Source organism: Podarcis liolepis (assembly GCF_965112155.1).
Source record: "Podarcis liolepis genome assembly, chromosome: 5".
Classification (NCBI taxonomy): domain Eukaryota; kingdom Metazoa; phylum Chordata; class Lepidosauria; order Squamata; family Lacertidae; genus Podarcis; species Podarcis liolepis.
The window spans coordinates 55640191-55655648 of record NC_139556.1 but is presented as its reverse complement, the minus strand read 5'-3'; the positions used below and the strand labels follow the sequence as shown (position 1 = coordinate 55655648).

Sequence of the window (15458 nt, the reverse complement as noted above, 5' to 3'; positions counted from 1 at the left end):
CTTAGTCAGCCTCTTTTCTTTTGGCCTTAGGCCCACCCCCGGCCGGCCGGCCATTGTCCTCCCTGGCCGAGAGCGGGTCAAAGGCTGGCTCAAGCAGGTGGGTGGCACCCACCCAGGTGAGCCCCGTTCGGTGCCGCAATCCTCGCCCACCTGTGGGGAAGGGAGGGTGGATATTGGTGCACACCTAGGAGTAGCTGAGAGATGTAGGACTGGTGGACATGGATTCTCCTAACTTGTAAGTGTACTTTTGACAATAAAGAATTGATTCCTCTCTCTGGACATTCCGTACTTGGCAGTACCACAGTGACACTAGTTTTTCCAGTTACAGATAGGTAGCCGTGTTGGTCTGCCATAGTCAAAATAAAAAAATTCCTTCCAGTAGCACCTTAAAGACCAACTAAGTTAGTTCTTGGTATGAGCTTTCGTGTGCATGCACACTTCTTCAGATGTATCAGATGTATCTGAAGAAGTGTGCATGCACACGAAAGGTCATACCAAGAACTAACTTAGTTGGTCTTTAAGGTGCTACTGGAAGGAATTTTTTTATTTTGACTAGTTTTTCCATCAGTGATACGATAATCATTATGTATCCTCAGATCTACTAAAAGTTTGTACAGTGGTACTTTGGTCTGCATACATTTTGGATTACAAACACGTCAAACCCAGAAGGGCGTGTCCCAGTTTGCAACCTTTCTTTGGATTACAACCCATTTTTTTGGATTACGAACAATTTTCCCCTCGCCCCATTGGCGAAAGCATGCTGTGGGTTACAACCTGCTTTGGTTTACAAACGGACCTCCGGAATGGATTGTAAACCAAGGTACCACTGTAATTGGTTAGCACTATGCATAAGAGGTTGGTAGATGTTGTTTCTATATTAGCAGAACCCATAAGGCTTTGGATTCTGCTTTCCATAAAACTCACACCCTTTTTGAAAAACTTGTGCACACATCTTTCACAACACATTCAAAAAGCATAGCAAGAGTCATTCTGAAATACTTTTCTTACTGTCAGATTTTAGACTCACTGAGGCTAAGACTATGCATTGTTCCATCTTGAGCAAGCTGCTGACCTCCAGAATGTCATGTATTCAATTTGAGCCAAGGTCCCTATTGCAACCACCCTGCTTAGGAAGCACTTTCCAGCTCTTGCTTTCTGGGAATGCTCCCAGTGTGGCCCTGGGGGGGGGGGGGGGAGAGAAATTTGGGTATCTCATCTGCCACAACTTCTTAAAAACAGAGATTAATAGCTTGCTACAAATCCTACCCTAGCGGCAGTATTAAATTTGGAACTGAAGAGCTTCTAAGCTTCACATTATTATCACACTCTGCCACTCAGTCTTTAGCATTAAAGACTCTGATAAAAGTTAATCGCTTATAGCGTGACATATCCACCCAAAAGCAATATGATATCCTGATGAATCATCAGCATGCTTTGGTCACAGTGACCTGAAGAGGAACTGTCTCTTGAGGTTAATGGGTCCCCATGATCCAATCAATGCTTAGCCCCAACTTCCAGCCCTAATTCCGAATGGTATTCTATGTGAAATGGAAGCCTTCTCTGAGATAAGGCCCTTTAAAACACTTTAAAGGCTATATAATCTACTGGAAGTACTTAGTGGATAGAAGGCCTCATTATTATACTTCTACAGGTAAAGCGAAGATGGGGAGTGGGAAGTATGATGATGCAGAGAGACCTCACTCTCAAACAACCCTCTAGGCACAACATAGCACCTTATGGCAAAAAATACAATTTTTTTCCTATTAGCTGCTCTTCAGTAAGAAACTATGTGGTTGTGTAAACAGGCAAAACCTCCCCAAATTCAGACATACAGGAAAGATTATTAGATCATGTGATTTTTCTAAGCTCTGCATAAATTTCCTTAGAGCCAAGTGCAATTTGGTGGACACTGGACTAAGGAAAGCTTTGTTCAGATTTTAGTTCAAATGGTGGACCTGCTAAAAAAGGAAAGAGGAGGCAAAGCGCAAATTATCCAGGCTTGTACAAACTTATCAAGCACAATTACTGGTGTGCTTTGAGAAATTGCCAAGAGAAAACTGGAAGACTCATCCATGTGATTGGTGCCCTTTAGGCAGTAACTACCAGCATGGCACGACTGCAGAGCCAGGGTCACTACAGCTTACCTGCGTGATCCTGGGGGTGGGACAGGGTGGCAGGGGTTTGGGGTTGCACAGACACATCCGCAGGAACACCAGATTGGCTCAGTGCGTCGCTGACCTCATCAATACCTTGCCGCACCCCTTCACCATCCAGGTAAACGGCAGCAGTGTCAGGAGGTTGGCTTCACGCCATGACATCAGGCTGCCATTAGCTCATTTTAATTGCCTTTGTTTAAAGTTGTGTCTCTGGCCTCTTGGTTGGTATTTGTATGGCAGGTGGCACTGTGGGTTAAACCACAGAGCCTAGGGCTTGCCGATCAGAAGGTCAGCGGTTTGAATCCCCGCAATGGAGTGAGCTCCCGTTGCTCGGTCCCTTCTCCTGCCTACCCAGGAGTTCGAAAGCACGACGTGCAAGTAGATGAATAGGTACCGCTCCGGCGGGAAGGTAAATGGCATTTCCATGCCCTGCTCTGGTTCGCCAGAAGTGGCTTAGTCATGCTAGCCACATGACCCAGAAGCTGTACGCCGGCTCCCTTGGCCAGGAAAGCGAGATGAGCGCCGCAACCCCAGAGTCGTCCACGACTGGACCTAACTCTTTACCTTTATGGACATTTAAAGAGACCGAAGCATATATGCCCTTTAGCCACTGTTCCCTGAGAAACAGACACTGGGATTTAGTGTCTGTTTTTCTATCTACACTTTCTCATTCACTCACAGTTGTTCTGGGATTTCTATCAGCACCACTTCCTCCTTAAATCCTTGGGATCTTAGTCTCTCTGATTATTATCATGCTTTGCCTTTCCTCAGTCAGCTGCCACACCCTGTTCCTTCCTTCTGTCTGTGCATAACTGTGGGGCTTCTTGTTCCTCAGATGTTACTTAAGGGTCATGCATCTTTCTGCCTCTTAAGTCCTACAGAACCTGCTATATGTTTTAGGACGCAGGCTGGATTCACCATTTGGAATGTTGCTAGGGTTTTTGCCTTTTTAATAATTTTTTCTTATCAGCTCCAGCAAATCTCACAAGCTCCTAAAATATCCAGGCCAGGGCAATAATTTCGCAGGAGCATCTACAAGCATGTTCTATAATGCAAACTTTGTGATATATTTCTCTGCCTCACACATGTGTAGGAAAATGTCTGTATTAGTAGAAAGAGTGCGTAAAAAATTCACACAACACTGAAAATAACATATAAATGATGGCAATATATTAGAATAAATTACTTGCCAAAAATGTGCATATTCAACCAAATTGCATAGATAAATGGGGAAATGCACACTAAAATGCTAATGAATTTTTGTGAGGACTTTTGTTCTTTGAAAAACCTGACAAACCATGTGGAAATGTGGTGAACTGCATTTAAGCTTGAAAAAAATGAGAAACTGAAATTGACTGATTTATCCATTGCTCTGCAAGTGAAAGATGATAAACCAGGAAAAATTAAACAATGGGCAGTTGGGCTGCTTTGCAGGTGCACTAGCCATATTTTGTTTGCATATGCAACCTCCTCTCCAGGATTAGGGAAGTAGAGGATTCCTCAAGAGTCAATAAATTCCTTCATAAATCCTCCATAATCCTGTGACTTTTGCACTTTAAAAAAAGATGCTATAAGAGGCAAGCACTATGAGGCTAATTCTACGGCAAAAGAATTCAGGATATGGTGGTGATCAGGTGTGACGGAGATGGAGAGGGGCTCAGCTAAATTAACTACTTCTTTTGTTAGACCAAATGCAGCTATCTGCCTGTCATTATATCTTACGTTTTTTGTGGATTTTACACATCAGGAATTTGGCTTCAGGACCATCCATTTGCTGAGCTGACTCACAGCCAAGTCTGCAGTGTGTGAAAGTGTGCTCATTCTCTCTGCTGAGCAGATACTGACCCTTGTTGTAGGAGGGACAAAATTCAGCTGCATGACTCACTGACTTAAAAATAATAATACTGTTCTTATTTTGTTACATTCATTATCTTAGGTCTTAGTCTGCTTGATTCTTTGTTATTTATTATTATTATTGCAGCGGAAGGAAAGACAAAAAGGAATGTAATTTTAGCAGCTGTCCGTCCCAATTTTATAACAATCTGTAAACAGCTCCCTAACCATGTCTCTATCCTATAAAGAAGAACGTTATCCATTTGCATGAACATTTAAAAACCAAGCCCTGTATTGCAGATATGCTTAACATTATAAATGTTTGGAGATGAAGATTGAGGAGGGCATGATAGCATTCTTCAACTATCTGAAGGGCAAAGACTTGTTCTACCTTCCACTGTCAGAGGCTTTATGCTTCTGAATACCAGTTGCTGGGATTCACAGGTGGGCAGAGTGCTGTTGCGCTCACATCCAGCTTGTAGGCTTCCCACTGTCATTTGGTTGGCCACTGCGAGAACCAGGTGTTGGAATCTATGGGCCATTTGCCTGATCCAGCAAGACTCTTCTTATGTTATTCTCTGCTGCCCCAGAGGGCAGGCCTAGTTCTAATGGACTTAAGTGACAGGAAGGGAGATTTTGGTTGGACATTAGGAGAAACTTGTAAATGGTAAGAGCAGTTCAACAATGGACCCTGTTACCTTGGGTGGAGGTGTCTTCCTTGCCAAAAGTCTTCAAGCAGAGGCAGGCCAACCCTTTGTTCTGGCTGCCTTGAGCAGGGTGTAGGCTTAGACCTGTTTAGAATTCTCCCTCCAACTCTCTGAATCCTCCTCATTGGACTGTTTGGGGGGGGGGTAGGAGGCGATTTCTAGAAACATATTTCAGTAACTTTGAAGTTCTCCAGAGCATACTGATAACCACCACCTCTAGTTTCTCAGGGTTCCTCTTTTGACAGGGTTCCATGTTGGCACTCACTCCTTGTTTGCAATTATAGGGAATGATAAGCAGATACTGGATCAGTCTTGCTTGTTGTCAGCAACTGCACCCACAACAGGTACTGAATCAACGACCTGAGGAGTGGGTGGTGGGAACTTAGCTTTGATGCTAGCCATACCTGCCAAGACAGCTTCCTGCTAGAGCAGGTGAGCTGTAAATCAGATTTGGAAAGGGCTTCCTTGATGATGTGAACAATAAACAGACCTTCTTTTGCTCTTAACAATGTTGTGATTTTATCAGTGTCCCAAGAACCAAATTGGCATCTCTCTTCTTCCTTGCACAAACTTCAAGACGCAGATTACTAATCACTTTTGAAATAGGAAGAAAAAAAAATCTTATTCCTTAATGCATTTATTAAGTCTACCAGCTACTCAAGCATTAGCAGTTTTCCTTCTCTCTGCCCCTTCCCACCCTGAGTTGCCAAATAACTGGGAAAAGTTGTCCTGACCTGCTCTTTCGCATTTACAGCAATGAGGCATCAAGCTATGGAGGCGAGTGAGTTTACTCTTGAAGTGCCTTGCAAACAATTCACAGTCTAAATCACTATTCCCTAGAGTTGATGTTAACAGATGCAAAAAAAGAGAGAAGAAAAAGTGCCACTGGGCAGCTACTTGAGAATGCAATCGAGGCAGAGAAATGGGCCTTTTTCACCACCCTCACAGCCACAAAGTTATCCCCCCCCCCCATGTTCAGTTGACTTCATGGCACAACTTTCACCACTTGCCCTCTAGCCAATGTCCAGCTTGTTTCATTGCCCTTTGTTCCCTGATATACCAATGTGCAGAATGGGCTCCACAGCGCCACAGAGAGAACTCAGGCCAGGAGTCCAAAGGCTTCAGCCTGATTACCTGCTCTATCTACTGGAAAGGGTCACAAGCAGATAAACAATTGTTACATAGAAGGGCAGAATACAAATAAAACTGCAAGCTCCCTCAACAAGCCGTAATAACTTCCACAAGGATGATTCCTGGGAGAACAAAATCAAGCCATAATTTAATCAGCTGTTTCCTGATCCTCTTTGCCATGGACAAGAATTTTGCCACTGTGATCTGATTTCCTGGAGTTTTGTCTCTCAACTCATGTAAAAACTTACTGACCTACCAGGTAAGGAGAACAGAAAAGGAGCAACGAGCTGGTTATTAATTCCAAAATAAATATTGCAAAAAAGGAGATGACTCACAGCTTCCATTTCATCATCATTACATGGAAACACTCTCAAAGCCATTGAAAGGCCCACATACTGCCCCAATAAAACCTGGGAAGGCAGGAGGACTTTTAGGGTGGGATCCAGACTTAGTCGTGGTTAGAGAAGGCCCACTGAAATCAGTGGGACATAAGCTCACAATGAGTAACTGAAATACCATTGATTTCAAGCTGCAAATATGAGTAAATCTGGACCCAACTTTAATCCATCAAAATAAAATATTAAAACACAATAAATGCAAATAGACTAAAATGTTAAATAAATGCATTTAATATCAAAGGCCAGTGCTTGCAAGTTTTGTTTTGTTTTTTAAAAAACCATTTAAGATCTGTATGAAACATTTTGATTTGAAGATGTCAAAATCAATTAGTTACAAATCTTCATTTCTTTGCTGCCTGGTGTCTAAAATGTACAGAGTAGATTTAAGACAAGCACTTATTACTTTCTTGTGTGGCGTCTATCAGTCTGCAGAGCCCTGGGATATTGGGAAGACATGATATCCCAGTGACTCTCAGCGCACAGTGGTATAGGTGTAATTACCATCTCAATATATTTTTGACCATTATTTTGCAATTAACATACCTCTAACTTCCTTCCGACTTGATCGTTGCAGTTGAGAAACTGGGTCAGTAGCTGTGGATTGTTACACAAGCTAGAGCTGATGATTTTATGTTTAATAGTCACCTCAGGCTTTCTCTCTATGAAATATTCAGCGTATCCATGTGTGGCAATGATGTAATTATAAGGCCGCAAAGGTAAGGGCAGCACACTTTGGGAAAGTAAAACAGTACAGGAAGCAGCATCGCAGGATGAGTTCCAGGGAGGCCATCATCCAGGGAGGGTGTCACTTGTCCCCATTTTCCTGATGGGGCTCCTGTGCCTTTAAGCAGCTAAGCAGTAGGAAATTTAACTGTGCATTTCCATACTAGGAAAGACACACCTGTTGGGTTTTTGCCAAACATGCAGCTGTCAAAGGTACAGGCTCTCTGCCAAGGAAAGTTGACAATCCTAATGCAGAGAGGGGCTGATTCTGGATGCAGAGTTCATGTTTGGTTTTGAAGCGGGGGTGGGGGGGATGTATATTTTGGTGAAAGGTTACTCCACCTTTCAAGGCTGTCTGACAAGCAGTGTTTTCCATGATCTGCAGCGGCAGTGATGGGGAAAGCTTTGCCTGCTGCTACCTCTATTGGGACGCGGGTGGCGCTGTGGTCTAAACCACTGAGCCTAGGGCTTGCTGATCAGAAGGTCATCGGTTCGAATCCCCGCGACAGGGTGAGCTCCCGTTGCCCGGTCCCTGCTCCTGCCAACCTAGCAGTTCGAAAGCACGGCAAAGTGCAAGTAGATAAATAGGTACCGCTCCGGCGGGAAGGTAAACGCCGTTTCCATGCACCGCTCTGGTTCGCCAGAAGCAGCTTAGTCATGCTGGCCACATGACCCGGAAGCTGTACGCCGGCTCCCTCGGCCAATAAAGCGAGATGAGCGCTGCAACTCCAAAGTCGTCTGCGACTGGACCTAACGGTCAGGGGTCCCTTACCTTTACTGGCAATACAGCGCAAAATGGACCAGTGGTCTGACAGCATTAGGCTGCTTCCTGTGTTCCCATGCCTCTGTTGAGAATCACAAGTGGGGAGAGCGCTGTTGCACTCATTTCCCGCTTGCTCATTTCCCATAGGTATCTGGCTGGCACTGTGAGAACAGGATATTGGAGCACTGGCCTGACACAGCAGGGGTCTCTTTTGTCATGCAGCTGTTAAAGACACAGGAGACCAGCTTTGGGGCAGGGTGGGACACTGGACCCTATTTATTTTCAAAGTGGGAATTGGGTTATCTACATGCAGACATCAATGAGCGCCAAATGGGAGGGTGGACTCGGAGAAGGTTTTGGCAACAGGGACAAAACAATACCCTTGCCAAACAATATTGAAGGTTTGGAACCAATTACCTATGGGTGTTACGGGCTCCCCCTCACTGGAGATCTTTAAATAGAGGTTAGACAGGCATCTGTTGGGAATGCTCAAACTCAGGATTTGAGCAAGAGATTAGACTACAAACCCCTCACCTCCCACCCCACCCCCCCAGCTCCACAAGGGTCATCTGTGGGGTGGAATGTTTAGAATCACGAGCTAAGATCTGGGAGTTCAAATCTCCACTCAGTCATGAAGCTCACCGGGTGACTTTGGGCCAGTCACAAGTTTCTCAGCCCAATCTACCTCACAGGGTTGTTGTGTGGATAAAATGGGAAGAACCATGTAAACCACCTTGAGGTGGTATATAAATGTAATCAGAGAGTAAGCATACTGCCTTCACAAAACTGGAGAATATTCCTGGAAGCAGAGATTAGCATGCAGATCAAATTTCTCAGCTAGCCTGGATGAGACTGAAGATAGGGATGGAAATCTAGCTGAAGAAGCAATTACCCACCCACCCGCTGAGGATAGGAGGAACCCAACACAATAGAGACTCTTCATGGGCGACATAGGAGGCAACTCCTAGGGGCTGAGGTCCCTTTGCCCCCTCATAAAATATTTGAGGGCTCCCTCAAAGTTGATAGGCATTGCCATTCAATTGGTGTGCATGCACCGCATCTTGTGATTGATTATGTGGGACAGGGTTTACCTGGTTCCCCCAATAAGTTATTCAAGCTGGCACCCCTGATGGCCCATCATTCACTGTGAAAGCACCCAGGCCAAAAGGCACACTAAGCAAACATATGACAAAAAATCTTAAGTGTTCTGGAGCTTGTGATAGCTTGTGTATAAAATTGTTTCATTATTTTTTAAAACAATAAAATCCTGAAAGTTAATTTTCTAAACATTTTGACAGTTTTCTGTTAGCCTAATGTGAGTAAAAGGTTAAATGCTGAGGTCCCAAGATAATAGCTGTGTAGGCTGAGCCCACCCTTTGAAATAATTAGGAAGGCTGGACCCACCTAGACCCCTCCTGAATTCCACTCCTTGCAATTGCTGTCTTAAGTCAACACAGGCCCAAATCCCCTTCAACACAGCTAAGCCTTCCATAATACAGATGACCTCTCTGGCACACCCCATTGGGAAGAATGTATTCTGTTTCTGTATGTAATCCATTCCACTGCCCCCGCCTCAAAAATGGTGAAACCAACTGCCTACTAATCACTGTAACTGTATTATATGCCTCTGACATAGTTTTCTAAGGTGTCTCAAGTCAAGTTTTCCCGTCTGGCATGAATTCCATTTACCGTAGTGATGACATAACAGAGGACCTCTCTTATTCCCAATCTTGAGGCACACCCCGTAGCTAGAGAGAGAAGAATGCAGCCAGCTACGTTCGAATCACAGCCGCAGCATTCCTGAGGCACCTTTATGAGCTTCTGTCTCATGATGAAACAGGAAGGATGAGTTTCAGCTACAGCAGGCAATGACTGTGCGGTGATTATATGAAATGGAGACTATTGATCCATCTCCCATCGCGTGCAATTCTGGTTTTGCTGGGAGAAATGGAAGCATCTTCAGCTACAGTGTCGTCTTCAAGGGGGGATGTTTGCTGCAGTCTAAACAGGAGTCCAGAGGGTGTGGGTGTGGGACTGGAGATGACAGCACATCCCCACGGATTTTTCAACAAGTAGGTGGTGGCTCCTGGCCAAGAGGATTTGGTGTAGGCCGTAGGAAAATGACATAACTTCTTGTATGGCTTTGAGTTCTCATTGCATTTTCTCAAATTCCACATCTGGGAAGAATTACAGTCATCCCCAGCCACAACCATTTGGACTAGGGCAGTGGTATCCAAACTGTTTTCAAAGAGGGCCAGATTTGATGAAGTGAAGGGCCATGAGGGCCAACCAAAGGGCAAACCAAAGTTGTTGACCTTTATTTAGGATTGAAGTTGTGGAGGTTTTTTTAGGATTTTACCCCAGGAAATAAACTGTCACAGGGGCCAGATTAAACCAACCAGCTTAATCTCTCACTCTTCTTCCATTTCAATGTGAAAAGGAGAGTCCTCAAGGATTTTTCTGACTGCTGGAGAAGGTGCAGTTTGGTGCTAGGAGATCTCATGTCTGTGCATGCCCTCCAATGCCCCACAGAGAAAAATCGGGACATGGTTTTTTCAGGGCCGTGCTCTCATGCAAGGCAAAATAGGACATCCCAGGATCCAATCAGAAGCTGGGATGCCTTCCGTAATTCTGGGGTGTCCCGCTCAAAGCAGGGCAGTCAACAGGTATGGCCTGTGCCACTTTAACTTCTGTGTTGACAACAGCAGTGACACAGTACGAACCTAAGAGGAATCCTGCTGGCTCAGACCAAGGATTCACCAAGGATTGAGTCCAGCATCCTCTTTCCCACTGGGAAGCTCGAGCCAAATAGCCCTCTCAAAGTGCCACTCCCCAGCAACTGGTACTACAGATGTGCCACAACCACAAACATGTGTCCTCTAGCCATGCACATGCATGCACACCCACTTCACATCCTCCTCACCAGCATTTAGGCTTCAAAAAAGGGTTTTCACATTTATCAGGCCTAATTATGGGGTAGGAATAGGGAGTGAACTTTATGAAGAGTGCATCTGGGAAGCCTAATTTCAGCCGGAGATGGATGAGAGGGCACCGGGGTTTTGTGGACATATGTGCGCCACCAGCAGATGCCACAAAGGTGACCCATGACCAATTCTGTATTAAAACAGAAAGACCAGGTGCAATTCTCCTGTGTCCATTTTACTTAGAGATCTTTCGATAAACACTGTGGGGAAAATAACAGCCTTTCTGATTGCTCCTCTTTAGTAATTTCACTCTCTTGCTGGGAGATGGAGAATTTCCCTCTGCTTAGCTAGGGCACTTTGCTAGCTGTTCCCGCTGTGGGACCAAAGGGAGGGGGAATTGTCTTTCCTATCTGCACTCAGTAAAGGTACAAGCCAGCTGTGAACAGTGACACACATCACGGATGAAGTGAAGGCCTTGCACAGACACAGCAGCAGGTTGCTTCTTGAGCTCCCCCACCCCCACCTCCTGCTTGCCTGCGTGAATGAGTCATCTCACTCTTGAATTGCTTCTGCACTACCTGCTTCCTTCAGAACTGGCACCGGAAACTTATTCTGCGCAAACCAGGTGATGTCACTTCCAAACCATTCCACGTTTGTGTGTTTTTCACATCCTTATCCCCTCCCCAACCCCAAATCATCATTTGTAGCATTAAGACAAGTAAGAAATTTGACTGCCCTGCAAATCTTTGCATGTTAGTTCCCTGTCCCTGGTGCAGTGCAATACATTAGTAGCCCTGTCTCTGTGGTTGGGTGCCAATAGGGCACCAGTAAATTTCGAAGAAGTGAATCACGTAGAACATGGAAGTCCACATAATCTGCCCATCTGAGACTGTTATTCAGCAGAATGGACAGCAATATGGGGTGGGAGGCAGCAACCTTGCCAAATGGAGAGGAATTGGACCTCATTTCAGCCTTGGAATGACTCCATGTGATCTCAGCAAGTGATAGCCCTGAGCCTGAAGGGGGTTCAAAATACAAACGTCAGCATGCCTCTCAGGCCCAAGCTCACATTAAACTGAGTGCAGATCTTCCAGTGTTTGAGAATAATTAGACACGTCTCCATTTTGGCCCCCAGTATACTCATTTGCTCCTGAATCTGACACAAATATTTCATTTCAGTTTTCTCCTGCCTCCCCAATGCATACATTCCAGGAAAGTGAGAGCTCTAGAAGTCAAGCATCTGCTCCAGTGGCAACAAAAAATGTCTCTCACATATAGTTCTCTACAGCCACAGCAGGCGCTGTAACTCTCCAACAGTTTGACACACACTGCCATTGCCTCCCAAGACAGATGGATGCCAACCAACATGTGCTAATAACAGAACCTTATCAGTGGGTCCACCTCACCTCTTACTGCCCCAAATACACCTTTGGGTCTGGCTGGCTAACATACCATTTCTAATAAAATTCTAGCATTTATTAAGCCCAAGCCTTTAGCACCCACAGGGCAGGACTAGAACGGATAGGTAGAAATTACAAGGAAGCAGATTTTGCCTAAATAGGAGATGAAGTTTCCAAACAGTAAGAACTGTTCAGCAGTACAACAGACTGCCTTGGGAGGTGGTGGGCTCTCCTTCCCTAGAGGTACTATTTGAGCAAAGGCTGGACAGTCATCTGTCAAGGAAGCCCTGCTCACATCCTGTACTACAGATCCTGCACTGCACAGGAAGTCTAGATGGCCTCTGCTGATTCGTGATTCTTTAGTCACCCCTGCCTTCTTTACTGCCCATGCAGGAGGCAACTGGAAAGACTGTATTTATTTAACGGCTGTACAGAATGTCTAATGTGCATGACATGGGAAGCACAGCAAGGGGCTAAAACAATGAGGGACACAAGGTCAAACCACCTCAGTCCACACGTACATAACAAATAGCCAAGTAAGGCGTAAATCCCCCAATTTCCCTCCACACTCCTTTTGGAGCTTCAAATGCACATTGGTGCTACAAACATACGTGATTCTGAACTGGCCTGCCACATCAACTAACAAAATATTAAACAAGTCACTGTTGAGTGTGCTTCACCAATAGCAATGCAACCAAAGAAATGGATAGTAATGGAAATGGTTGCTAATATCAACCAAATATCCTACCAAATATCAATGAGGGGTGGAGGGAGTTTGGGTTTCCAGCTGAGAGCTGCTAGAAGCATCTTGGTATGTAGCATTTTCTTAATATTTTCATCAGAACAAGGATTTGGATTAATGTTTGAATCAACACTGAACATTTCCACAAGGCATGACTCACATCTAACCACGGGGTAGATGTGAGTTAAGCTGGGAAACATTTTGAGGTGAGTCCAAGATTTTGCACTGTTGCCAACTTGAGGGGTGGCTGAAATGTATAAAAATAACATGTTGCCTTTAAAAACCAAGCAATTTCAAACATACCGAACCCCTTTTAATAAAAAGGTAAGTTACTCCAGGAAGTGCTTCAAGGAAATATTCATGATATCCCACCCTCTTCGACCAGAAATAGGAGAAATTGGATTTCTAAGCAGAGGTTCACATGGCTTATGACAGTCTGAATAAGACCCTCAGGAAATAGCACAACCCTGGCCTAAAGAAACAAAGGCCCAATTCTTATGACCAAGCAGTCACATGGAGGCCGATCTGTATGGAAAATCATTCATGTGCAGCCACAAACATCTTGTAAATGTGGGTGTGCGGTGGCATGGTGAAAATCGGAGAATCGGCATGATGAGTGGCTACACATGAATGGCTCACCCTACAAAAAAAAGATAACAAAGAGGCCCTCTGTACATTATAGCCGTGGTGGGAGAGAGGCTGCATCCCATGGTGCTGCTGTCATGCTTAAAGGGCCAACGCCATATGGGTGGAGCCAGTCAGACAAGTTCTTCCCATGTAATCATCAACCCAACTGGGACTGGGTGGAAAGCACCCCTACACCATTGGTTCATTAAATTCCAGGCCTGGCACCAGCACATGGCATACTGGGGAAAATACTGGGTCACTGGCACTGCTCCTAGGCTGTTGCTGCTACTGCAAGCTGATGTGGCTCATCTGAGTGGTGGCAGGGATTGAGAGGATGGCAGTTGAGGTGTGTAATCTCACGGGAGACACCATCTCAGATACAGTGGTCCTGCTCCTGGCCCCACTCCCAACAAGGCTGCAGCAAGGGCTTGAGAGGGAGCACTGAGCAGGGCTTCTGGCCTAATGTGAAACTGGAGACCTTCCCAGAAAGCATATGCAATAGCAAGATTATGTTGTTATATCACTAGACGATTCTGATTGGCTACATGGGCTCTGCATATTAGAATGCCTAAGCAAACATGAATGGCTTTCTCATGCAAAGAGAGAGCCACAGTGCCAAATCGGTAATAACTCAGGAATCTCTCTCTCTCTCTTTTTTAGTGTAATTGTGCCCATTTATTTCTTTATTGCAGTCTTGTCAGAAGGCTTTTTTTAAAAAAGGGGAAGAAAGAGATGAAGTACCAAAAACAGCTGTACGGTTAAAATTTCCACTCGTGGAACCCTCCAGATTCCCATTAGGCCAATCAGCTTTGTTTAAAATAAGAAAGAAAACCAGACAAAAGTTTCCTGTGCAATAGTAGTGATGCTCTTTTTTATATCTATGTCTATATCCGTCTGAAGAGATAAGGGAACAAAATAGTTTAAAAGAATAAGCTGGCAGTGGGTTAAAGTAACGGCCCTGCAGAGTTGGTTAAGAAAGTACATGACCCTAAAATACACCCTGTCATCTGGGCGTCTTCTCAGGCAGATACAACATAGAAGGTAGTTCGGTTGCTTCAGGGACAATGGCAAGAGCCTGCCTGATAGTGAATACTCTTCTCCCATGCCACTCTTCCACAAAAGCAGTTTAAAAATCCATGGTGTGATAACTATGCCTCAGAGAGAAAGGGAGGAGGGGGAGACTGCAGAGGCCTTGGAATGGGCTCAAGGGCCAACATCACCAAACGTATCTTGAGATGCGTAGGTAATGTAGAGGAAGCTGTCATCATCTTCGTTGGCTGCATGGACCTCTGAAACAGTCAGGCTCAGGCAGGGCAGGCTCTTGTTGTCCACCAGCAGGTAGAAGGCTTGAGTGGCTGTCAGGGACAGGCGAGCCCTCAGACTGTAGACAAACTGAGACATAGATAGATCCCCTAAAAACAAGAATTTGACCCGGCTCAACTGAGGGAGTGTCTTCTCCTTCTGGTAACGCTCAAGCACCACCGGAATCTTGCTTGGATACTTTGTCCTGATATCAGTTGTTTCCTGCATCCGAGAGGCTAAACTTTTCCTCTGCTTGAATGGACGGTCGTCACTCTGGAACCTCAACATCTTTCTTTAAAAACACAAAAGACCCTTTTCTCCCCCTCACCGGCCCTTTCCACTTCCACTCTACAGCACTAACTCCAGGCATATCTCTCTCTGTGCATGCTTTGCGTGGCACAGAATCTCATACATAAATACAGAACTTCATAGTAAAGTGCTTTTTAAATGTCCTTCAAATTTCTTGTAAGAAAAGTAAAATACTGAAAATCAAGCGGTTCTTCTGAGATTGCATTTGTTGGTTGGGGAAGAAGCAGATCAAGAGGGAATCCAGAGTTTAGTAGCGAGATAGCACCATCATTTATAATACAATCATCACTTTTGAGTTAACCTTGGCCTTTTTCTTTTCAATAGGCAGCCAATCTGCAGAATTTGGAACCCAGAATCATGAAATTTTAAGCAGAACCTAAACTATATGACTAAACTATATGACTGCAAGAAGATAAGATCAAACGCATCCATTCTTAAGGAAA

At 44.8% G+C, this 15458-nt stretch overlaps 1 protein-coding gene across 1 annotated transcript; it reads right to left on the bottom strand.

Annotated features, from left to right (window-relative positions):
- Window positions 1-14607: 14607 nt before the first annotated feature.
- On the bottom strand, window positions 14608-15030 carry LOC310707600 (microtubule-associated protein 1 light chain 3 gamma-like; the record flags this gene model as incomplete). The annotated part of the gene is made up of 1 exon (XM_083504713.1): window positions 14608-15030. Exon 1 carries the CDS (start codon window positions 14992-14994, stop codon window positions 14608-14610), a length of 387 nt encoding a protein of 128 aa, XP_083360839.1. The 5' UTR covers window positions 14995-15030.
- Window positions 15031-15458: the final 428 nt, after the last annotated feature.